At 41.0% G+C, this 24288-nt stretch overlaps 3 protein-coding genes and 2 long non-coding RNA genes across 6 annotated transcripts in view; 3 read left to right on the plus strand and 2 right to left on the minus strand.

The window, feature by feature from the left end:
- Positions 1-14488, minus strand: part of LOC148891240 (uncharacterized) — a 23951-nt gene extending 9463 nt beyond the window's left edge. The window contains exons 1-5 of the long non-coding RNA XR_016116498.1: positions 14357-14488; positions 7634-7711; positions 5726-5817; positions 1684-1765; positions 274-328 (exon numbers count right to left, since the gene is read on the minus strand). This is a non-coding gene — a long non-coding RNA (uncharacterized LOC148891240). The remainder of the gene's footprint in view (positions 1-273; positions 329-1683; positions 1766-5725; positions 5818-7633; positions 7712-14356) is intronic.
- Positions 2335-9963, plus strand: ppm1la (protein phosphatase, Mg2+/Mn2+ dependent, 1La). Of its 2 annotated transcripts, XM_089008865.1 has the most exons (5): positions 2335-2649; positions 2805-3138; positions 6888-7062; positions 7865-8026; positions 8197-9963. In XM_089008865.1, exons 2-5 carry the CDS (start codon positions 2911-2913, stop codon positions 8550-8552), a joined length of 921 nt encoding a protein of 306 aa, XP_088864991.1. In that variant the 5' UTR covers positions 2335-2649; positions 2805-2910; the 3' UTR covers positions 8553-9963. The 2 variants fall into 2 exon arrangements, with proteins under 2 accessions (XP_088864991.1, XP_088864990.1); XM_089008864.1 differs by lacking the exon at positions 2335-2649 and having other exon boundaries at positions 2661-3138.
- LOC148891242 (uncharacterized) lies at positions 11349-12580 on the plus strand. Its single transcript, XR_016116456.1, has 2 exons — positions 11349-11816; positions 11919-12580. It is a non-coding gene; the product is annotated as an uncharacterized LOC148891242 (long non-coding RNA).
- arl14 (ARF like GTPase 14) lies at positions 14255-17934 on the plus strand. Its single transcript, XM_089008866.1, has one exon. It carries the CDS (start codon positions 14380-14382, stop codon positions 14998-15000), a length of 621 nt encoding a protein of 206 aa, XP_088864992.1. The 5' UTR covers positions 14255-14379; the 3' UTR covers positions 15001-17934.
- A 523-nt stretch (positions 17935-18457) lies between these two features.
- LOC148891244 (zona pellucida sperm-binding protein 3-like) lies at positions 18458-24173 on the minus strand. Its single transcript, XM_089008441.1, has 8 exons — positions 23793-24173; positions 22950-23062; positions 22617-22720; positions 22369-22546; positions 22174-22291; positions 20504-20589; positions 20189-20424; positions 18458-19099 (listed from the first exon to the last, which is right to left on the minus strand). The coding sequence occupies exons 1-8, from the start codon at positions 24171-24173 to the stop codon at positions 19062-19064; spliced, it is 1254 nt and encodes a 417-aa protein (XP_088864567.1). The 3' UTR covers positions 18458-19061.
- Between the last annotated feature and the right edge of the window lie 115 nt (positions 24174-24288).

The following is a 24288-nucleotide window of genomic DNA, read 5'->3' on the forward strand; positions in this document are numbered from 1 at the left end:
AGCACTAACATGGAAAAAAGGGAAATGCCGCCCCCTTGTGGAAAAGAAAAAAACATTGCCAGAGGCCATGGCCAATGCTTTATCGGCACCCAAGCATGAAAAAACAAACCCCGAAAAAATTCGGGAATAGCGCTCTACGTCATGTTTTCAATTCCCGAATAAATTCCTGAATGGCAGTGAATGAGTTAAGTGTCTAAACAGTTGTATTTTTACTTTTTCAAAAAAAAAAACATTTTCAAATCTCAACCCCTTAATAATATAAATGCAACTTACATTTTCTCTTTGGGAGGTAATTCATCATAACTGGATGCCTTCCAGTAGAATGTCACTGTAAAATAAAACAATAAAAATACATTTTTTAGGAACCTGTCTGTTAGATAGATTACTGTTGTGTACAGCCGATTGAGTTCGAGCCTCTCGTAGCGGCGATGTAACATTAGTAAAAACCCAATGTCATTTTTCGCTGTACGGCCAGGACACGACCGAGTGGTAATTGATGGCCATGTCATGTCATATCTTTACTAGAGAGAGTTATCCGTGCCAGGGGTGCGCAGAGAGAGCTCTACTCTGTCTCGTCAACCAGGCTTTGTTTTTTAACTCGAGTCTGTTAACTACGTGAAGGTGGATGCAATACACCTTGAATCTTTTTTTTTTTTTAAAGGAAAACCGACGCCTCCGGACAAGTTGTGTCCATAATTTGTAAAATCACTTCAAATGACTTCTACTGAGCGTATTTTACAAAGATTCCACAGCATATAGTTATATTTTACGTTTTAAAGGACAACCGACGTCACTTTTTTGTTTCTTAACTGACATCAGAAAAACGTTTTATAGCATCTAAAATAAAATAAAAATGACTTAAAGTGTCCAAAATCTGCAAAAAATTGAGCTGTGAATTGGGCATTGCGAGTGGATCAAAATCATTGCTTCAGATTCAGAGAATATGCTTTCTTGTCACACATCCAGTTATGAATATGATTCAAATAGTTCTGAAGAGGAAAGCATACATGTTTGCAATCGATTAAATAATTTATTTGTGCCATTTTGAGGCAACATTGGGGGGAAATCTCTCACCAAAAAAAAAAAAAGAGGCACAAAATGTCGACCTCTTGTGGCCACCTCAGTTTCCACAGGCTGATAAATTCCTTATATGCCGCTTGGACACCCTCTTCTGGCGGCTTTTGGGTGCAACACGAGGTCCCCAGACCAAACAAGCACAGCAAAATACATTGACGTGATGGAAGGACCGCTAGAATGCGTCTTTTTTACGGTCAGGAGAAGACATTTAGTGACGTCACGTATGGACTCGTCAGCAACTCAAAAACAAGACTTCCTGAATATTCAGCGCGAGTCTTAAAACGTAAAATATAGCTATATGCGGTGGAATCTTTGTAAAATACGCTCAGTAGAAGTCATTTGAAGCCATTTTACAAATTATGGACACAACTTGTCCGGAGACGTCGGTTGTCCTTTAACGCTCTCGCTGAATATTCAGGGAGTCTTGTTTTTGAGTTGGTGACGAGTCCTGAATCCAACACAATTAACAGATGTTTGAAAAGCAACACTGTCGCCCAGTGGTGAGCTGTAGGTATAGCAGAATATTTCAGTTATGAGGTATGGATTTTTCATCTTTTAAAGAATAACAACACACAACAAAGTCGACTGATAAGACCTCGATGTTACCTTTTGAGGGGAAATTGAGCAACACTGTTTTGGAGTCGTCCTCCAATGCCTCGCCACTGCCACAATAATGCAATTCCAGCATCTGATATCAAATAATGACAAAATAGGGGACAAAACACATAAAGTAATGACAGTAAACAAAGAAATAAACAAATTATTAGGATTATTACATCATCATTCGTCAAAAAAATGGAATAGGATAAAAACCTCCGTCTTATTTAGCATCTGTTTTGATAGCCAAAAAGACTGGGAAAAAAATATCTAAACGTTGAACAATTTTATTTGAATTTCAGTTAATATTTTTTGCAGGTGCTCGCCATAAACACTGAAAAAAATGTGTAATCGTGGAGCAGTTGTTTTCTATTTCTGTTGTAATGTTTTTGCAGGTGCTAGCCAAAAAGTGTGAAAAAATATATAATTGTGGAGCAATTCTATTTCAATTTCAGATATAATGTATTTTTTACAGGTTAATCCAAAGGAACCTGATGCAAGAGTGAAACCCAATTCTTAAAACTCGAGGCGAGAAATAAAGTGTGTACTTTTGCTTTCCCGACAGACCGATTTCGAGTCTGCGCACTTGATGTTACTGGTTTTTACGCATGGGAGTGAGCGAGAGCTCAAATGTCGAAACATCCGGTGTAGATTTTCAAAACAAGGGTGTTTCCTTCCGTATCGCGCGTGACTTCTTTGGATACCATTTTGTTCTCGTGGAGAATGCCGTGTGTGTTCGCATGTGTGGTTTTTGGGGTTCGCCGTCGTACTGATTCGTTGTGACAAGTAAAACCAAAGTCAGCCGCAAGCTGAAAGAAGACCGGCTTTTCCTAGCCCCGCCCCCCCGCGTCGTTCTCCTCGGGGTGGGTCTGAGCCACCAACAACATCCGCGACCACCTCCCGAGATGGACCGCGAGACCTCGTTCTGAAGTGGGGAGTCAGTTCGCTGCTGATTTCTAGCCGAAGCGAATGAAGGTAGCCCCGCCGTTTGAATCATAGCCGCCCGGCGGTGGTGCGTTCAATGTCCCCCGTTGATGAAGTGAACAGTACATTGGGCGGCGTGTGATGATCGGAGACACGATGACGCTCTTGTCTCTTCTGGGTCGGATCATGCGCTATTTTCTCCTAAGGCCGGAGACGTTGTTCCTCCTTTGCATCAGCCTGGCGTTGTGGAGCTACTTCTTCCACACGGATGAGGTGAAGACCATCGTCAAGTCAAGCCGCGACGCCGTGAAGATGGTGAAGGGCAAAGTGGCCGAGATGATGCATAACGAGCGGCTGGGAGGCCTCAGCGTCTTGGACGCCGAGTTTTCAAAGACCTGGGAGTTTAAGAGCGACAACGTGGCCGTGTACTCCATCCAGGGTAGAAGGGACCACATGGAGGATCGCTATGAGGTGCTCACCGACATTGCCAACAAAAGCCACCCGTCCATCTTCGGCATCTTTGACGGTCACGGCGGGGAGGTAAGCGGCACGGGCCTCCCTGTTGCACCTGAATGCGTCAATTGGTCTCTTCTGAACCCACAAACACTCGAGCAGCGTCACGACACGCCACACATAAAGAGACTGTGTTATGGAATTAGATTGTGGTGTACTCATTTGAAAGTGGTCTTTAATAAGCCACAGTAGTTTTACTATTACTACTACTATTCATTAAAATAGTAAAGTAACAGACAAGTTCCCAGCATTACAACTGCTTTGTGTTTTCTTTGTGGGCACCACCTTCTGCTAATGCATCAAAAAGAAAGCTCGTGTGTATGCGACCCCCCCCCCCCCCCCCCAGCTTTTCACATTTCTCAAGGGTCAGTGGATTTCATCAAGTCAGACTGAGCGTCCCATTGTAGCCATCTGTCAACAGACGACCCCCCCAAGCCCCTCGCCAACACCACCCCGACCCCCAGAGATCCCAATATAATTAAATACTTTTAGTTTAATCTGTCCTGTGACCACATGTGAAACTCAAAATGGTCTTTTCTTATTTAAATGAATCAAAATTAGTTCCAGCCCACCCCATTTTTTTCCAAATGGAGAAATATCACTCTACGAAACAGTGTATTTACATAAATAGAATACAAACATTAATCTATTTGTGCATAATGATTTAAAGCTGCAATTTAGTTCATAAAGAGCAACACCTTCTTGGCCACAAGGAGGCAGTACACAGACAAAGAAGAAAACTAAACAACTCTGTAAACATGATGTTTTGGAGGATAAAGAATATGTGCCTGTGAATATTTTTATTTTATCTGTGTATTGTTTCTAAAATGGCAAATGTTGATGCTTCTCTCGTCCACGTCGATGTGCATCGTTTGTTGGCATAATAATAATAATAATAATGATACATTTCATTTAGAAGAGCATTTCGAAACTCTCACGGTCACTTAAATTTTGCAGTGGGTGAGCAGCGGTAACCACACGCGCCAGTGTTCACTAACCTGAAAGTAACTCAAATAGCTAGCTAGGTAATTGCTGGCTAATAATAATAGTAATAATACATTTCATTTATAAGCGCCTTTCAAAACTCTCAAGGTCACTTTACAGTCACAGGATAAGTAAGACATATTGTAGTGGGTCAAAATTAGCCTCATAACGGTATGTACTGTATCTAGCTAGGTAGCTATCTAGTTATCTATCTATCTAGCAAGCTAGCTATCTAACAAGCTAGCTATGTAGCTATCTACAACAATAAACAATTTAACAGGTGACAGGTAGATTTTCTTTAAAACAAAAAACAAAACAGGTCATAGAAATCCATTTTGTTTTGGTTTTTTTTCAAGCCAGAAAAAAATACTTTTAATTTTTAAAGAGGTACAATCATTAGAAAATGCATAATATGATGTCCCATTGAGACAATGGGTCCTTCCCGGTTTGTTGACATCATGTTGCTCACTTGAGATAGCAAACAAGCATGCTATCTAGCTAGCTATTTACTATCTATAAATTATGCTAAAATGACTGTCATAAGGCAAAGCTATTGGCTTTAAACACAACAAATAATTTAGTTATGACAGTAAACTTCAACGATGAGAGGCATGGAGATGCGTGAAGCCTCTTTTTCTTTAGGAATTGTTAATTTCATACGCATTTTATGTGGTATTTATATTTGGCACAGGATGTGCAATGTCAGAATTTTTTTAAAAGTTTGATTATTCTGAGCACAACTGCATTTTCAATTTGGGTAGTTTATTTTGAAATCATTTCAATACATTCAGTTCGACTTACTGTACACATTTCCAGACTGTTGGCACAGCAATTTGAAGTTTAAGGATTTAATTTCCTGAAGAATTTTCTCTGGCTCAAAAAAATTTAATGATTTTTTGTTTTAATACGATCCTCCTGCTGCGGAGCCACCACAGAACTCGACACTCTCCCCTTCCAAATCTTTTCACAAGCTTTCATTTCCTGTCCTTGTTGGCAGGTTGTTAGGCAAACAGGAAGTTGGAGACGATAAATGTGAATTGTTTCAATGTCTTATCGGCAAATATTTAACCTACCTAAATAGGACGTTTCTGTTTTTTTCTCCTGCCGTCCATTTTCCTTCCTGTAATTTACTTAATCATACAGGGATGCAGAATGGATCAAAAACGTATGTAAACTCATTCACTGCCAGACAATGTGCAAAAATGTGTCCACGCCATTGCCAGGGTGTTTGTCATTTTCACTCAAATTTAATTTTCACACAGAATATTGAGTTTTAGGACTACATAAACATTCAATGTAGTGTAAAAATCTTTGGACTCTCTTATTTCTAGCTTATTTGGTTCTGAAAATATCGGCTGTGGGAGAGAGGGGAGCCGGAGTCAAACGCAACTGCTGCCCCCTCGTGGGAGGGAAAAACATTGCCTAGAGATCTGAAATTTACACACAAGATGGACCGGACGGAGCTTGATCTGACCCCCCATTACGCCGCAAATGGCGCTCCACGTCATACTTTTCAATAATAATAAAATCAGGAATGACTGTGAATGAGTTAACATGAAATCCAACTAACATTTTAACATAACATAATCAAAATGACAAAAGCTACATTAAGTGGAAGTAAACCACTCACCTGATAAAGATGCTTGACAGGCACCGTAAATAGATCCATTTTCTTCCGAACGGTTTCCATTTTGCTCTCACTGATACACTTCTGCGATTTCTCTACACAAGACACACACAAAAACAAAAAGTGGAGTTAAAACTGAACTGAAGTCTCACAGGATTTGATGAAATCGCAAACCATTGCTGGATAAAAATATGGTCACTGTTGAGAAATTGTCACTACAGTGATACCTCAGCTTACGAACTTAATTGGTTCCCAGAAAGTGTGTGTAAGGTGAAAAGTGTCTCTTCCAAACATTAATTTCCTATAGGAAACCATTAAAAATGAGTATAATCCGTTTCCAGGTCCCCATAAAACATAATTTTCTGCTAAATAAGCCTTAAGACTACACAACATATACTTTATTTTGTGTATAATAAATGTGTTATTGTATTGTAATTAAAGAAATAAACTGCACTGTATAATAAAGTCGTTTTATTTACCTTTGTGATGGTCGTTGATGTAGTTGCCTCTTGAGATCCGAGTGAAGTTGCTGTGGTTTCGGCGGCGATAATACCCTCACTCATACTGTCCCCTGTTAGCTGCTTTTCGTTAATCCAAATGAACAGAAGTTTTTCAACCTCTTCTATTGCCTGAGACCGTTGCTTAGACAACACAGAAACACCCTTAGCCACACGTAGCAAGGGTCGACTTAGCATATCGGTACTGGGACACTATGTCACACAAATGCACACCTCGTTCGTGTTTTTCAATGATCTCCTTCTTCTGCTCGACCGTAATTTCCTTTTGTGTCCTCTTCGTCTTAACACGAGCCTGTGGTGGGGTCTTTTTCGGTCCCATAATAGCAAAAGTACTCCACCCCATAACAAACCACATCTGCACTCAAAGAAAGTGGGTGTGGAAAAGTAGTCCAGCAGCCACGGTGGCGCTGTTCGGCTGTGTGATTTGGTGTTCTTCCTCTGAAAACTAGTCCGCCAGCCATTGTGACGCTCCCTGTGTTTCCCCAAAACTAGTTTGTATGCCAAGATTATATTCTCGCAAATTTAATGTTCGTAAAGCGAAAAGTTCGTTAGCTAAAGCGTTCGTAAGCCGGGGTATCACTGTATATGAATTTAAATGGCGTAATCAAAGCCTTTACATGACCTTCTCCGTGCTTATTTTTCACAAGGCCGCAGCGGACTATGTGAAGGCCCACCTGCCCGAAGCCTTGAGGCAGCAGCTGCAGGCGTTGGAGCGAGAAAGGAAGGAAAGCGCTTCATCTTACGCCGGCGTCCTTGAGCAGCGCATCCTAAACGTGGACCGAGAGATACTGGACAAGCTGTCTGCCAATCACGATGAGGCGGGTCAGTATAGAGGAAGTTCTTTGCACTTAACTCATTCACTGCCATTCCCAAATTTGTTCTGGTTTTGGTTAAAACGATAAAGTGCTGGTCAGACCTCTGGCAATGTTTTTCCCTTCCACAAGCGGGTAGCATTTGCCTTTTATCCATGTTAGCGCTTTGGTACAGCTTCAGTTGTTGTTAAAGCGCTATATGCAGTAAAACGTCTGTGTAAGCTCTCAGTCGTACAGGAGTGGTCCATCGATGAAAAGGTTTCTTCAGAAGTCATCTGTACTTCTTTGAAGGTGTCGGATGTTTCGCATCTCATCCTCGAGGCTTCGTCGGCGAACAAAAATTTTGCTGGTAGCTCTGATCAGACAGATAGACAGATAGACATATAGGGCCAGAGCTACCAGCAAAGTTTTTTGTCATATATATATATATATATATATATATATATATATATGGAGCGTAACGTTCATATGGTCTTCAATTGGAATTAATATTACGTTTCTTAGACATATTTTGTGAGTGTGACCCTACTGAATAGCGTTACACCCTAATAAGTAAACTTTGTTGTCATATTTTAACTCACCATATGGGTATCCCAGCTTCCATTACTTGGACGACAAAAAGACCAGGAACTCTTTGGCCATTCGAATGGTTTCTTGGTCTGTAAATCAAATACATTGACTTTCACACTTGAAGGCAGCAGTTTATACATACACTCCATGTGCCTTATCCAAAACGGTCATGGAAATCATCTTTGTTAGCATATGTTTGACCTTTGACTCTGTCATGTGCTTCCCAAACATTCCTTGTCCAGGAACCACGTGTCTGGTAGCGCTACTGTCCGACCGAGAACTGACAGTAGCCAACGTGGGCGACTCCCGCGGTGTCCTGTGCGACAAAGACGGCAACGCCGTCGCATTGTCACACGACCACAAACCCTATCAGCTCAAAGAGCGCAAGAGGATCAAACGGGCGGGTAAGATAACAGCAAACATTTTGAATCGTAAACTGATGAATGTGCTGTCTCAAGGTGTGGTTCCAAACTTCGGGTCGGGTTCCAAAAGTGGATCATCAGGCAGCATCAAGCAGCGCTTGTCTGCTACCTCCTGGTTTATTCTGACATTGCAACTTCTAACCTTTCCGTAGGAGGATTCATCAGTTTTAACGGTTCCTGGCGAGTTCAGGGAATTCTGGCCATGTCTCGCTCTCTGGGCGACTACCCGCTAAAGAATCTGAACGTGGTCATCCCTAACCCGGACATCATGACGTTCGACCTGGATAAACTACAGCCAGAGTTTATGATCCTAGCATCCGACGGCCTGTGGGACGCCTTCAGCAACGAGGAGGCGGTGCGCTTTGTCCGCGAGCGCTTGGACGAACCGCATTTTGGTGCCAAAAGCATCGTCCTGCAGTCCTTCTATCGCGGTTGCCCAGACAACATCACTGTCATGGTGGTTAAGTTCAAAAGCGGAGCGGGAGGGAGCAGTAAGGCATCGGAATAATTTAAGTGGACCGACCGTACTTGATTTGACGCATTGTGTACGATGCTACAGGAGGACCGAGATGAGCACGAGTATTGGAAAATTGTACGACTGGTTGAATCAAACGCACCAAATTGAGACAAGGGAGTCTAAATATCATTAATCAGTGCTTAAGAGAAAGCACCAGCATGTACCATCCAAGTATTATAACTTATTGTACCTGATTGGTTCAGCCCAAAAGGAGCTTCTCAAGAAGGTTAATGGCGGACTGTAATGTGTGAGAAAATACCAGCCTTTTTGCTGCATTACAACAATATTCTGATTTACCTGATTTCCTAAAATGGTGGTGTCTGCCCTAATAGGCTCTTATAAATAAAAGTAAAAAGCAATGGTAACATATCAGTACAGTGATACCTCGGCTTACGAACGCTTTAGCTCACGAACATTAAATTCGCCAAAATATAATCTTGACATACGAACTAGTTTTCAGCGGACGAACCAAACCACAGAGCTGGCAGACTAGTTTTCTTCACCTCCTTCCTTTGAGTGCAGACGTGGTTTGTTATTGAGTGGAGTACTTTTGCTATTATGGCACTGAAAAAGACCCCATCAGAGGCTAGTGTTAAGCCAAAGAGGGCAAAAAATAAAATGACGGTCGAGCAGAAGGAGATCATCGAAAAACACGAACGAGGTGTGCGTTTGTGTGACTTAGCGTCCAAGTACCAGTGTGCTAAGTCGACCATTGCTACGTGTCGCTAAGGGTGTTTCTGTGTTGTCTAAGCAACGGTCTCAGGCAATAGAAGAGGTTAAAAAACTTCTGTTGATTTGGATTAACAAAAAGCAGCTAGCAGGGGACAGTGTGTGAGGGTATTATCGCAGAGAAAGCACAGCAATTAAACTCTGATATCATCAAGAGGCAACTACTACATCAATGACCATCACAAAGGTAAATAAAACGACTTTATTATACAGTACAGTTTATTTCTTTATAGTACAATAGCACATTTATTATACATAAAAAATGGTATATTTTGTTTAGTTTTTTTAAGAAGGCTTGTTTAGTAGAAAATTATGTTTTATGAGGACCCGGGAACCGATTCTTCTCATTTTTAATGGTTTCTTATGGGAAATAAATGTTTGGCAGACGAACTTTTCGCCTTACACACACTTTCTGGAAACCAATTAAGTTCGTAAGCTGAGGTATCACTTTATGTATTCATTTCAATTAAGTTCTCGCTGGAGTTTAATGTCCCGGGCGAGCATTAATCTACAAACTTAAAAATTAAATCAATAAATTTTGCACTTATTTTCAATTTACCTTCTATGCCTTATTTATTAAATTTTTGGTGTCGAGCAGATAGCCAAATATGTATGATGTAATATTCAATGTCATTTTTGTTCTTCTGTTTTACAATAAAACAATTACTCATCACGACAATGTGGACTTTGTCGTTAAAATGCGTCAGGGGAACCTCAGGAGAACGGTGCTGACAGGCAAACTACTGGAAGTTATGAAGACCAATAAGAACAAAACTTCCTTAAAACTCATAATATTTGTTTCATACATATTTGCCTTACATGATACTGATCACGAAGCACAATTCTAAATCCTTCTCAATCTGCTCTCGTGTTTTCTGTACTTCAGATGCCATCTTGCTATGAGTTAGCATATGGACTGTTAGCATGCTAGCAACTAAACTACATGATCTTTCAACTAAGTACATGAGCACAATGTTGATTAGCAATCTGCGTTTGTGGTTACTGTACTGAGTATGTGCTTGAGAATTGTTAGCAAATTAGCATTTTAAACTATTATTGGCAAAGTAGAAATGGCGAAACCTCAAATCTTTCTCCATGCTAGCATACCAACTGGTGGAATTTGAGCTACAATGTTCCCTTTGAAAAAATGTCATACCTTGAGGACAAAAATTTGAATGATTGGATTGGATGTACCTTTATTCGTCTCACAGTGGAGAAATGTACATTTCACAGCATCTAAGTTATGAAAATAAATGGTAAGCAAAGAAAGAAGTAGCAAAACTAAATACAGGAGCTGAGGGAAAGGCAGCCACTCTCTGGGCGCCATCTTGAAGTCAAAAGAACAGAAAAAAAAACTAAACAAATAATATGACAACACAAAGACACAGTCATTCATTCTTCAGCACTTGCTGTACCCTATTTGTGACATGAAGCAGTTGTAGATGAAAGAGGAGAGGATCAAAGCGTCCTTTTCAGCAGTAGATCAGGGACGTCATGGTCTAATGTGCACGTCTACTACAAGCTAAATGTTGAAAGCAAACACGCAGCTGCAGCATCCATGGGCGAAAAGGAGATTGTCTCACATCTCTTGTTTCACGTAAATCCGCTTCAATTCCAAGCCGCGACATTTCCACATATGCATCGGCGCTCTGCGCTGATGCTCCTTTCTTTGGAATTCTACATAGCAAGGCCAACTGGCTATAAATCTTTTAACATCGAGATTTCCAACCAGCAGTAGAACAATTAAAAATTTCCACAGGGCACTTTCTTATGATTGGCCTACGGTATAGGGCAGTACAGGACAGTAGAGCTTACAGAAGGACAGTCTTTAGTTAGGAGGACTGGAGTTCCATCAACAGTAAGAACAGTGGTGACATCACCAGCTTGACGCCAAAGAGTCTAGAATGTGAACAACGCACAGGGCAGAGAAACCCAACTCCGCCACGTCAATGTGTGATCCGTCACGTCCAACTGATGGACTGCACCAGGTGCAACGACTCAGAATAATCTGGACCAGAACGCCAAGTGTCTGGTGACCACAAAACCCAATGAGTCACATTACTGCTTAACCGTAAAACTTTACTCAACACGCCAGAGGGGCACGGGTGGACTGGGTGACTGAGGTACATTGCGGTGTTTTAGAGCTCAAGTTCTGGATTTTGTGGAGATTGGATCAAAAATGGGTCACCAAGGGTCCAAATCTCTATCGGAGGCACGTGTGATTTTCCAGACTTTGGTCACGGTGGATTTGTCTCACACGGCGGATGAGGGTTCGACTCATGGCCAGGACGTATGCATCCAAAGGTCGGTCGGACGACACCGTGCACAGCGGTCAGTACCGGAGAGGCCCGCGGTCCGCTCACCTCGCAGCCATGGCCACCGGGACACCACGGGGCTGGTGTATATCGTGGACAACCCGACCGGTGGCGTATGGGTGAAACCGAGAAAGCAATGGACGAGAACTTGAACTCTGTCCTCTGAACGAAATGATTCCAGTAAATTAAACGAGGAAGAAGAGAAATCAAGGTGTGTTGGCCTTTGGATTTGGCAACTCCCAACATGATCATCTCCTGGTCCACCTTGGACTTGAGTGGATCGATCATATTTATTGATTTAGTCACTTGACAGATTCATGCGGTCAATGCTGAAGTTCACTGGAGGAGAACATGAGGCCAAGAAGAAGAGAAGTGGGCCATCAGATTAAAAAAAACTGTTTACATGCAGACTCTGCAGCTTTGTTCTCTGGAACCAAGAACACAGTACAGTATTTTTTACAAGCATGGTATTTATGTAATTGAAATGGGATGAAAGAAAGAGAAAATGAGAGATACATTGTCAAGATAAACGCAATGTTTATGTATTTATTGTCTCTGGCAATGGTCTTCACTTTGTTTTAACACGTTTACTTAACTTTGATCGGCTGAGATAGTGGGTGTGATTAAGGAACTAGCAAGTTGCTCAGAACGTTTCCAGCAAAGGGTTTACATTCGCCACATTTCAATTTCATTTTCTTTCCAGAAGCACTTGACTGTGGTTCTTTGCGGATGTGATTTTTCTAATTTAGTTGAAAAAGCCTTTTGAAGTGTTCCAAATTGTGACGTGGAGAAAGGCGTGGAAATCAGATGTTATTTGTTCCCTTGTCACGTGTCACTACATGCCTGTAAAATCAGGTTTGACTTCTCAACGGTTGTGTTCACTTTTTTTTTTGTAGCACAACCAATAAAGCAGTAGATATTTCATCACATCACCGTGGCCCGTGACATGTTTAACAATAAAGCTTTTTGTTTGTATTTTTCAGGTCCCGTGTGACTGATTATTTTGATTGTTTTTGTGTGCTTCAGCTATTAGCCATTTCATGAGTAAATGTGAGTTGACATGACCAAATTCCTTGACTCATCAAATCATGATAAGTTTTATTGGCATACTAAATGGGTGAAACGATAATGTTTCCAAGCTATGATGGTATGCAGGCATTGACACATTTTTTCTAAAAAATAAACAAAATCGAATCTACAAAATTATTGTATAGGAAATCCTAATAAAAAAATTGACCCATACCCTATTTGGATATGAAGAGGAGACATGAGTTACATCAATAAAGATTACTGAACTACTGTAGTTCCAAAAGCAGCCATCCAAGCACAAGCCAGAACATTCCCAACACCATGCTTCACAAATGAGCTTGTGTTTTTGGATCAGAAGCAGAGCTTTTCTTTCTCTATACTTTTGCCTTTCCAGCCATATCATAGAGGTTAATTCCCCAGACCTTAACACAACAGAGTATGTATTTTAACCCCGTAGAGAAACCTGAAGAGAACAAAACTAAAAAAAAAAAAAAATAAGAACTGAAAGAGGCTGCAGTAAAGGCCTGGAAAAAAAATCACTTTAAATGAAGAACGCAACAGTTGGTTGAAGTCAACGGCTTGCAAGATTGACAGTTATTACAAGTAAGGGTTATATCACCAAACATTAAGTGTTTGTATACTTTTTGCTCACTTGAAAAAATGTGTAAATATAACATAAAATCTACCATGATAAATGTTTGGCATATGTCCTTAAGATGGAATGGCTTTCAGTGCCTTTACATTGCTTTTTATTCCGTTTTTTTTTTTTGGTTGTTTTGACTTCAAGATTGGGCGGCCCGGTAGTCGAGTGGCTGCCTTTACAGCAGCTCCTGTATTTTTTTTACTTCTTTGTTCATCACTTTGCTGCTGTGAAATACAAATGTATCCACTGTGAACCTAATAAAGGTTAATCCAATCGAATTCATATTTTGATCGGAAGCACAAGTCTTTAGTATACAGTGAACCTTCGTTTATCGAGGGAGATATGTTCCAAAAATAGCCCACAATAGATGAAATCCGCAATGTAGTACAATGTCGTCAGCGTTTTTTTCACACAATGTAAAACTATACATACTGCAGAATGAAACAAAAAATAAAACCTCTTTTTTTTAAATAGTTTAAAGAAAGGTGTTGTAAAACAATATTTGTCCTGACTCCGCTGCGCTGTAGCGACTTTTTCTACTGAAGGAGTCTTTCTCCGAGAGAAGAACATTGTTATCGGTAGTTGTTGGCACTCTCTTTTTTTTCATGAGCTGTTCAAAGCCATTGTGTGTGATTTTACTCACACATTCTGCTTTGTTTGCAGTGTTGTTTCTTTTACTTTATTTGTTTGTACATTTGCATACCATTAATTAAAAAAAAAGTTTTCCCCTGAAAAAAATCCGCGATGCACTCATAAGTGAACTGCGAAGTAGCGAGGGATCACTGTACAAGAAAAACATCTGAACCTTATGCACACAGCATATATGTCAAACAATTCAACTAGCGAGTCTGGGAACGGCAGTGTTTGGAAACACTATCACTTTCTCTTTCAAAGTGTCCACATAGTTGACTTTGTCCCCGTCGGTTCAGCTAATAGTTGATCTATTAACGTCATTTAGTCAGACACGCCGTTCACAGGAAGTGATGCCATAGCAAGAACACACCTTAACCGACATATGAGCAGGTAAAAGTTGAACACTAAGGCAGAAGAAAAACATCTTCAACAGACTGCGGGAGTACCTGCCCGTACTTGTATGACCTGAATGGGGCAGCGAGGATCCACGCAACCCGAGGCCCGGGTCCTCATTCTGGGTCTGGACAACGCGGGCAAGTCGACCCTTCTGTACAAGATGAAACATGACAGGTTAGTCGGCACCGTCCCCACTGTCGGCTTTAATGTGGAAATGTTCGACGTGAAGAAGAAAAAGAAGAACTTGGCTCTAACCGTGTGGGACGTCGGGGGCCAGGCGGAAATGCGTCGTCACTGGCGGAGCTTCCACCAGGACACGGCGGCCATCGTCTTCGTGGTCGACAGCGCCGACCGGGCCAGAGCGGTGGAGGCAAAGCGGGAATTGGAACGCACGCTGGGGAGCGAGCAGCTCCGGGGTCGCCCGCTCGCCGTGCTCGCCAATAAGCAGGACGTGGACGGCGCTATGACCGTAATGGAAATCATAGACGGATTTAATTTACAGGAGATTTGCGACAACCGGGACTGGTTTATCCATCCGTGCTCAGCGTCCGTGGGCTTCGGCTTGGCGGAGGCTCTCACGAGGATCGGCCACATGGTCAAACTCCCGTCGGAATCTTCGGCCACGATGAAGGAGAATATTAAAGACACCATGAATTATATAAGAATGAAACAAAAAAATAAAACCAATCGTTGAATGTGGATTTTGACTTTGGGCACCGACACAGTCCTTTGTGGTGGTTGTACCAGAATTGATTTGAGGTACGGTCTTGAAACGTGGGTAACAGCATCCATCTACCACGATTCAACAATGTTTACTTCACCTTTGTATGTATATTTACATACATTAACTAAAAAAAATGTATGCATGTAAAATGTAAAAACCGTGTTTGAAACGTGAAACTCAACATGGACTGCAGTTTTTAAAACACTTGCATCACATGTACTTTATATCCTGTTTTCATCAAACATTCACACGATAGTGCACAGATGGTCTGACGTGACATTTTCCTTCCTATAAATAAATACGTTCATTTATATGGTATACTTTGCAGACAAAACTCACGGTGTTGTGAAAAAGGGGGAAAACGTTTATGTAACGAACACAATACTATATTGTGGGCAATACATTTCATTTGAATTGTGGTTTGGGAAACACTGTCAATATTGTTCCGTATTGGACATATGTACACTATTTTTTGAGCAACTTAGTTTGAACTGTGGCATGTATCACACAAAAAAATGTAATTGCAACCTTTGTGGGGCTAAAAAGGACTGGTTGATTGAATCCATCAAGGAACATTGATTTACATTATATTTTAGTCATACATTTCATGTGAAACATTTTCCACTTATATTCATCCAAAAATGAACATCAACATCGCTTTGAATTGTGGCAATGTTTCAACCAAAACATTTAAGTACACCATTAGAACGGTTTTTGTACTGGACTTAAGATACATTTATATTGAAATAATAAAAATATATCCTATTTCAAGCGCCCAAGGACACTTTACAGTCTGAAATGTTACTCTCGTGAGCCAAACAGGTTTGGATGGACAATCAGCATTTTGGTTTTCTTAGTGCATTAGTATAATAATTAAAAATAATCATTTCAAATTTGATTTGCAATCAGTTTAGCACAAGTTGCTACGAATGAAAATGAAACAATGTTTAAATATTACTTTTTTTGTTTGGAGAACTCGTTAAAATTGTGCATTCTATTATGTGACCAGCAGAGGGTGTATACCTTCAATTGTTTACCAGACAATGCATTGGATCTCTTAATGTTTTCACTCTGTTGTCGTCCCCCCCCCCCCAAAAAAAAAATAATAATAATAATAATCTGCTCATAATTTGTGTCACAGTGTTACATTTTTGTGATTTGACTCACATGGCCAAATTCAGCAAAAGTAAAAAAGAAATCAGATGGTTCAAACAAAAAGCTAGCATTAAATTGAGTGGTTAAAATAACTCACCCCTGACAACACTTGACTGTAATGTGATAGTTTGTTATCCTGTAAAACACTGCAGACAAATACAGTACAGTTCATTACTTTGCATTGTGGAACTAAAGTCATGGACATATGTCATTTCAAATGTCAGTGATAGACAGCGCAGCGGCGATTGTATGTTCGATGCTTTTGAGGTCTTGTGGCTGATTTGATTGGAATTTTATCATGAAAGAAAATCATAGATTAGCCTCTCACATTGGATATTTGTTATTGGGTAGTGCTATTGCAATTGGATGACATTATCTTGTCAAGGGAAAAGGCTCAAACTACTATCTCAGAAACATATTGTTCACCCAGGACTGCTATAAAAGCAAATTGCTCCTTTTCAGTCAAAGAACCACACTGCATCGGATAAGATGGCAAGATATCATATGAGACATGCCTTACTAATGATTGAAGGCACTAAAACACAGGAAGCAAGGCCATTTAGTTGATTCCAGATCTGCTATCAGCTATTGGTGAATTATTTATAAACATTAGCAAACAAATGCAGCCAGCCTCAGTGGTGTCTCATGACAAAATGTTTTCTTGTTGACCGCATTTCTTCGAGGTACATCCGAATTTAAGTGTCTTTGTATAAGTCATCTGTCCTTGTCAGGTAGTTTGTCCGACAGAAGACTGTAGTTGTCCATACCGTACCGTCTCCTCATAAGTGGGTAGATGCTTGCACTGGTCATACGTCGGCAGATGAGTCGCGGTCCGTCCGTCCAGGAGACTGTCCGGCGTGGTGAGGTCCACCAGCAGCTCCTGGGAATTGGTGACGGTTGGGTCTCCGCCATTGTCCGAGCTGAGCTGTCTGGATCGAGAACATAACACACGCTGGACCAAGTATCCCAAAGCGAAGAGGAGAAGCATGATGAGAACCCCGGAGAGTTTGCGAGTAGCCATAGCGACGTGGTAGTAGGTGTCGTCCTCCAACGGGTTGCAACAGGCGCTGGCGTTTCCTCGAAGGCAGCATCCCTGGTCGTCGCGGCAAAAAGCGGGTCCGCATCTGTGGGTGGAGCGTGTGCCAAGAACAGGAGACATGGCGAGAACAGCAAACATTTGGTAGCGGTGGGAAAACATTGTTGCGAGTGATCAAAAGGAGATTGCGGAGAGTCGCCTCGTTCTCATCGCATGTGCTCCTCAACACAAAAGGCTCGGCGGATTGATTAGGCACTTAGTGAGCTCGTCATAGCTTCGAGTGAATCGCAACCAAAAGCCTTCCATGCGTATTCATTTGCTATGAAAAGTAAACAGGCGCCCGGGAAATCGACCGGGTCCTATTGCGAGCACTGAAGGACAAAACAAGCTTCGGAACCACAGCAAGCGGAGTTCCTCACACCCTCAAGGAACTTTTAATGGAAGAGACGCTGACCAGAGCTGAAGGAGATGCTCGTAAAATTATTTGTGGCATACGCTGAAAGCCACCCGTGGATGAAATGTTAATGGATTAAAAGCTCGTCCACAAAAGTGTTCTTATGTGGTAAAACGGTCCCTAGTGGTACACTGTAATTGCATCTTTTTTTGGATTTGATACTTCGGAGTTTATTATTGTACAATGGAGGATTTTATTTTTTAGTCTCGGAAAATTTTGAAACCTTTCCAGGTGATATAAACTGTACCTTTAGCTTTGGCTGGCTAGCTAGCTATCCACCATCTACCTGGCTGGCTGGCTAGCTATTCATTGACCATCTACCTGGCTAGCCAGCTAGCTAGATATTCATTTACCATCTACCTGGCTAGCCAGCTAGCTAGATATTCATTCACCATCTACCTGGCTGGCCATCTAGCCATTCACCATCTACCTGGCTGGCTATCTAGCTCGGTATCTGTTGGCTATCGAGCTAGCTTTCTATCTATTTGAGATACTTCCGGGTTGAGTGAGCACTGGCACGTGTCATCCACAGAAAAAAAAACCTATCCTGTGATTGTAAAGCAACCTTGAAAGTTTTGAAAGGCGCTTATAAATGAAATGTATTATTAAAACTGAAATAAGTGGGATTTCAAGACGTGTTGCCTTAAAAATTATGATTATGCTGCCCTGTTGAAAGAAATTGGAAATTGGGTAGTTGAACAGATTGACCCTTTCCCATTAATGCTTAAAAAAATGTGGCAAGCATAAAATACATTTTTAAAGGTCATTTCGAAAGGTGATAACACGGTATATTATTTGGGTAAATTAAGCACCAATATCACCCAGAGATCTACATCTCATTCTGCTCATTTTCTCTCTCAAGCTCAACCTTCATTGCTTACATCAAGCACCTCTCACAACAATCAATATCGTGACTACATGATGGGCGGTTTGTGGTTGGTAATGGAAGGAAGTGCTTAATAGCATCCCTCTGTACCCAACAGACCATATGTCGGATTGATCAAGGGGATGCCGAAATGCTCCACAAGTACGTTTGTATAGTGTGCATCTTTTCCAATCCATTTGTTCGCTTGCGGCTAATTAAGCCGAGTGCTCGGAAACCCAACGTTAATCAAATAGTCTAGAAAATGTCATTCCGACTGAGATATGGCACGCTAGCCAAACAAGTGAAGGCGGTTTAAATAAAAAAACAAAACAACAAAATTCAAGTTTACTGTAAAACATGTATTTTGGAAAGCGAGGTAGTTGAAAGAACTACATAACATGTAGGCCAGTAAAGTGAATTTTAAGATTTTCAATTTCCATTGTGCGAAGTTCATCTTGGATTGTGAATCCACAGCAGGCGGGGGGGGGGGCGCTGGTCAAAGTATCTTTAGTGACGATTGTCTATTCAACAGTAAGAGGTCCAAGGTGGACCATTCTCGCTGTAAAACACACATGGAATGAGCAAACGCATCAGTAACATGAAACCAAATACAGTGATACCTTGACTTACGAGCTAAATTGGTTCCCAGAAAGTTTGTGTAAGGCGAAAAGTGTGTATTCCAAACATTAATTTCCCTTAGGAAACCATTAAAATGAGAATAATCCGTTCCCAGGTCCCCATAAAACACATTTCTACGAAATAAGCGTTAAAACTAAACAAAATATACCTTATTTTATGTATAATAAATGTGCTATGGTATTGTAATTAAAGAAATAAACTTTATATAATAAAGTCATTTTATGTACCTTTGTGATGGTCGTTGCTGGCTTGATGGAATGGATAGCTTTTTGCATAAAGTGTCTCAAGGAGCTCTGGGTTGTCCATCTTAGAAGTTGTGATATTGCAACAGCAACAGATGCAGGCAGACACACTAGAAACTTGATTAATAGCTGGTTCCCTTGCTTGTCTTTTCTCTTCAAATTTTACAGATGGCTTGTGCGGGTTATTTGAGGAGCCTGATTGATGGGATATTCTAATCTTGCAGTCTACGCTCTGCCTTTGAACTATCAATAAAGTTGAAACAAGTCAAAATTTCACTGTGTTTTCTATCCATTTTCTCACGTTTTTTTTTTTTTTCTTTGTAGTGCATTGTAGTGTCGTCTCCCTTTCTTGTTTCATGTGAGACTCAGAGTGGGCTTATGCTCCTCTAACCCCTCCCCCTTCTCGCGGCTGCGTGTGTCCCCTCCTCCACCACGGATCTTGACCAATCACGTGCGGCTTTAACCGAAGACTGTGGAAAGCGGATAGAGGACAAAAAAAGTCGGCTTCGTTCACTTTAGAGATCCAGCTCTGGCTGGTTCGCGAACAACACATCACTCATTGTGGCGCGCTGCGTTTTTCCCGAAAAATAGTTTGTATGCCATGATTATATTCTCGCGAATTTAACGTTCGTAAAGCGAAAAGTTCGTTAGCTGAGGTATCACTGTAAAGCACACAAGTTTAAAGTGCCGAGTTGACACTTTGTAGCAAAGCAAACTGAATATCAAAGTTATCATTTTACCTTTCCAGATGTTTTAGCCACTCTCACCTGGTTTGTGATCCTTTTCCCTCTTCAGACCAGAAAAGCTTTGCCGATATGTGTGGCTTTGCAACATTTCAGGGCGCACACGCCGAAAAGAAGTTGGTTCCCCGAGTTTGTCCAGAGCAAAATTCCAGTCCGAATTTGCGTCCAGCCGCCTGTTTGTCATCGCGGTGATTTCCTTTGGAGCCGACAGTGGATGGCATGTTCGACAGTCTTCGTCATCGCCATCCACAGACCTCCAACTGTAAATAACATGATTGTCCAAAAGGTGAAATTCACCGTGATGCCTGTAACGAGTGTCTCACAAAGGCGATTGATTACCTGTTGTCGATAAAAGAACAGGCTCTGTTTTGAGAGCTGACAGGTAAGGAGTCCGGAATAGCTTTTAGCCAGCAAGTGATGTAGACCTACGGCACACGTAAGCCCTTTAGTTATTTGCCAATAATCACAATGAATTTGAGCTTTACCTTCTGACTAAAAGCAACAACAAAAAAAATAGTTTTCAGAGGTCCCTAAAAGATGGAGCCATTATGCTTGATCCTTTGTTTTACCATTTTGTGTCTATGAAAAGTTTTCTTCAGCCATCATCTGTACTTCTTTGAAGGTGTCGGACATTTCGCTCCTCATCCAAAAACTGTAGCCCTATATATATATATATATATATCCTATATATATATATATATATATATATATATATATATATATATATATATATATATATATATATATACACAGTAAAGTCTCGTTATATCGATATCGGATATATCGATAGTCCCGGTTATATCGATACTATTTCTATGCACGCACGGAGAAAATTACATGCAAACAGGGTCGGATATATCGATAGTCCCGGTTATATCGATATTTTTTCAGACTCCCTTGAATATCGATATAACGAGACTTTACTGTGTGTGTATATATATATATATATATATATATATATATATATATATATACACATACATACATATATATACATACATATGGACAGAGGTGGCGAGTGTGGTGTGATTTACTAAATGTCCACTAAAAGGTGCCATTGTCCAGGAAATAACTTGTGACTTGAAGAAACTTAATAAATACTGTCATTAAACCGGTTGAATTTTTACTATGAACGTGTGGATTCATGATAACCTCATAAAACAGCAATATTATTTGCCATTTTTAGTAGCTTCACAGCTGTCCAACCTTCCTTAAAGATCATCTATTCTTGAAAAGTCCATCTTGAAAATGGCTTTGGATTGTATTGGATGTACCTTTATCAGTCTCGCAGTGGAGAAATTTACATTTCACAGCAGCAAAGTTATGAAAGGGGGAGGAAAGGAAAGAAAGGAGTAGAAAAACAAAATACAGTTTACATGCGTCCATACTTTAACAGTATATCTGCAACCAAATCCATTTCTTCTTCTCCTTCAGACATTGTGGGTATGACTAAACTGCCATTAAATGAACACAATATATTTGATTATGTAGCTCACTGCAGAAACAAGGTGCTAGCTCTGGCCAGTATGCTCTTATCACTAACGGCTAGTAATATTATGATTCGCTTGTGACCAGCCAATCCTAGATTGCGAAAACTGACGCTTCCAGCACCTTCCAGCAGGCCGTAGTTGCCAACTCTGACTGTGATTGGTCAAAGCAACAGTTTCATAGACATTGATTTGTATGCTCCAGAGCCGGCAGAACTGATTTTGAAGGCGTTCAGGTAGATTTCTGACCCTGGTAACAAATGATTGCTGAAAAGTAATTGTATAAATGCTTAAATACGAAAACACACATCAGCACAACAAGGGAAAAGCAATGAAAGGCAGCTGAAAGACAATTTGGAATTATTTAATAAATATAATTCACATTAGTCTGTGATTCAGATGTTTTTCGGCCAGCAGAGAAGGCCTTGCATGCCCGGATGGCCCTCCTGGTTGAATGTATTTTATTGCTGTACAACAAATCAGTGTTTTAAAACGCTCTGTCAACACAATTGAGATTCCAACCTGACTGTTAGGCTGCTGGTGGAATCTGAAGGCTTCGAGTTCAAGTTGAAGCCTGTGCCCCTCCAGCCTGGGCAGGAAGTGAGAGCTGGAGTTTGTGTGCAAGGCATCAGTGAGACATCTGGCGGTACAAAATTAAATCAGGGTGCGTATATTCATTACAATTTAGTGATGTATTCCATAGCATTCAGCGCTCACCCATTTCGCTCAACAAAGTCATATCTTAAGGGTGCATGCGGGTCTGGGCCGGCTGTGGCAGTGCAACGCTCCACGTAAACCCGTAGCGGCTGGTGTTTGCGGACCACCGTGGACATCTCCAAGTGAATCCGGTCACCCATGTAGTATGTACGTGAGCGCCTCTCAAACAGCCAAGTGTCTGCAATAGTTTGAAAACATAAATCAATGAAATAAATACAATTGAAGACAAAAAATGGAATGCTGCGTACCAGTCATCAGTCGCAGTTTGAAGTCTATGTGACTCTCAGCTGAGCCTACTGACACCGAAGGAATCCAGGTAGGGTGCAGGGAAATTCCACCCACAGAATACCTCCTGAAAAAACAAGAGCATAACCTCAATTTTATGTAGGGATTTAAAAATTCCTCCAATTCATTAACAGGAGAACCGAATGGTGTTGGACTCAACTATGCAATATGACTATACAAATGACCCAAACTTCTGTGATGTGGTCCACATTGAACACACATTTGACAATCCAACGCATGTCTAAGTAACAAAATCATGTCATTCACATTTGTTTGGGAAAAAAACTAAATATTACCTGTCAAAATGACACTCAACCGGAATTGTTGACCCCTCCAGTCGAAACATGCTATCAGATGGCTCAGGGGAATAGACGAGTACATTCGAATAGATTATCTTGTCCTGTGTTGACTAGTGAGAGATAAGTGGTTAGAGTAGGCCTTAAAATAGGGTTTAACATAAAATTCTTTTGCACTTGTTGCAGTCGTAAATATGCAGCATTTAAGCTAATAATGGCTAACTCCCGCATTTAAAATGCCCACCTACGGATAGCATATTCTACTTTTACATGACGTTGTAATATGACTCCACTAAACTTTAAAAAGTGGGTTTTAAAGGGTGCGACGTAAAATTCAAACATTTAGTCTTTCGCACTTAGTTCAGTCGTAAATATGCAGCATTGAAGCTAATATTGGCTAAACCCAGCATTTAATATGCCCATTTACGGATAGCATATTCTAGTTTTACATGACGTTGTAATATGAGTCCATTAGACTTTAAAAAAAGTGGTTAAAGTGGGTTTTAAATGGTTTGGCATAAATTTCAAATATTTAGTCTTTTTGCACTTGGTGCATTCGTTAATATATAACATTGAAGCTAATAATGGCTATCTCGAGAATTTAAAATGCCCACCCTTCGATATCATATTCTACTTCCAGATTACGTTATAATATGACTCCATTTGAGACTTTTTTTTCCTGGACAAATTCGGTTTGTCGCGAAAAAGCAACTTCCACAAAGCAGACGAAAGTTTTTCAAGTGACACAGTAGTAGTGCAGCGGTATCAAAAGTAAGATATTAAAACAATTGGGGGGTGGTTTAAATTAGTTAAAAAACAGAAATTGTGCAAATTTTCGCATACCGATAGCAGAGTTCCACAGTCCATCAAATCGGCCCATAAGGTCATCGACGTGCCGTCACCAGTCGGTCGCGCCCGGCAGGCCCCACTTGCACTCGCTGGGTCGGAACCGAGCCGCAGGTGTGCAGGCTCCACTGGAATCCCGGTGTTGAACAAGTCCGCCGGAAGAACGAGCTCCATTGCGTCCGAATGACATTTCACAAGCATTGCTTTGGGTCGATCTTCCAGCGGCTGCGAAGGGACTTGAGAATCGGTAAAAGGTAAAGGAGGCCTCGGGCCTTGAGCTCCACCTTGGCTGTATGATACCAAGTGGTAGCGAAGGCTTTCTGTGAGGGTGAAAATTGTCAAAAGGACGAAAAAGATCGAAGAGCGGGAGAGGTTCATTTTTTTTGGGTTGGAGTGGTTAAGTTGGTAAAAAAAATGCAACTCAGCCTCCCCCACCGCTCCGGGAAGTGCAACAATGCCGGCTAAGTGATTGTAGCCTTCAGCTACGTTCAGT

This window comes from Hippocampus bargibanti, linkage group LG11 (assembly GCF_051943395.1).
Source record: "Hippocampus bargibanti isolate YZ-2025 linkage group LG11, ASM5194339v1, whole genome shotgun sequence".
Classification (NCBI taxonomy): Eukaryota; Metazoa; Chordata; class Actinopteri; order Syngnathiformes; family Syngnathidae; genus Hippocampus; species Hippocampus bargibanti.

Excerpts from the sequence above, each read along its gene's own strand:
- ppm1la (XM_089008864.1), top strand. The coding sequence starts at position 2,740 with ATGATCGGAGACACGATGACGCTCTTGTCTCTTCTGGGTCGGATCATG. Across the intron at positions 3,139-6,887 it reads TTGACGGTCACGGCGGGGAG|GCCGCAGCGGACTATGTGAA; the intron begins GTAAGCGGCACG and ends ATTTTTCACAAG. Across the intron at positions 7,063-7,864 it reads TGCCAATCACGATGAGGCGG|GAACCACGTGTCTGGTAGCG; the intron begins GTCAGTATAGAG and ends TTCCTTGTCCAG.
- arl14 (XM_089008866.1), top strand. The coding sequence starts at position 14,380 with ATGGGGCAGCGAGGATCCACGCAACCCGAGGCCCGGGTCCTCATTCTG.
- LOC148891244 (XM_089008441.1), bottom strand. The coding sequence starts at position 24,173 with ATGAACCTCTCCCGCTCTTCGATCTTTTTCGTCCTTTTGACAATTTTC. Across the intron at positions 22,721-22,949 it reads GTTGAGTGTCATTTTGACAG|GAGGTATTCTGTGGGTGGAA; the intron begins GTAATATTTAGT and ends TTGTTTTTTCAG. Across the intron at positions 19,100-20,188 it reads GGAAAAGGATCACAAACCAG|CGAGAATGGTCCACCTTGGA; the intron begins GTGAGAGTGGCT and ends TGTGTTTTACAG.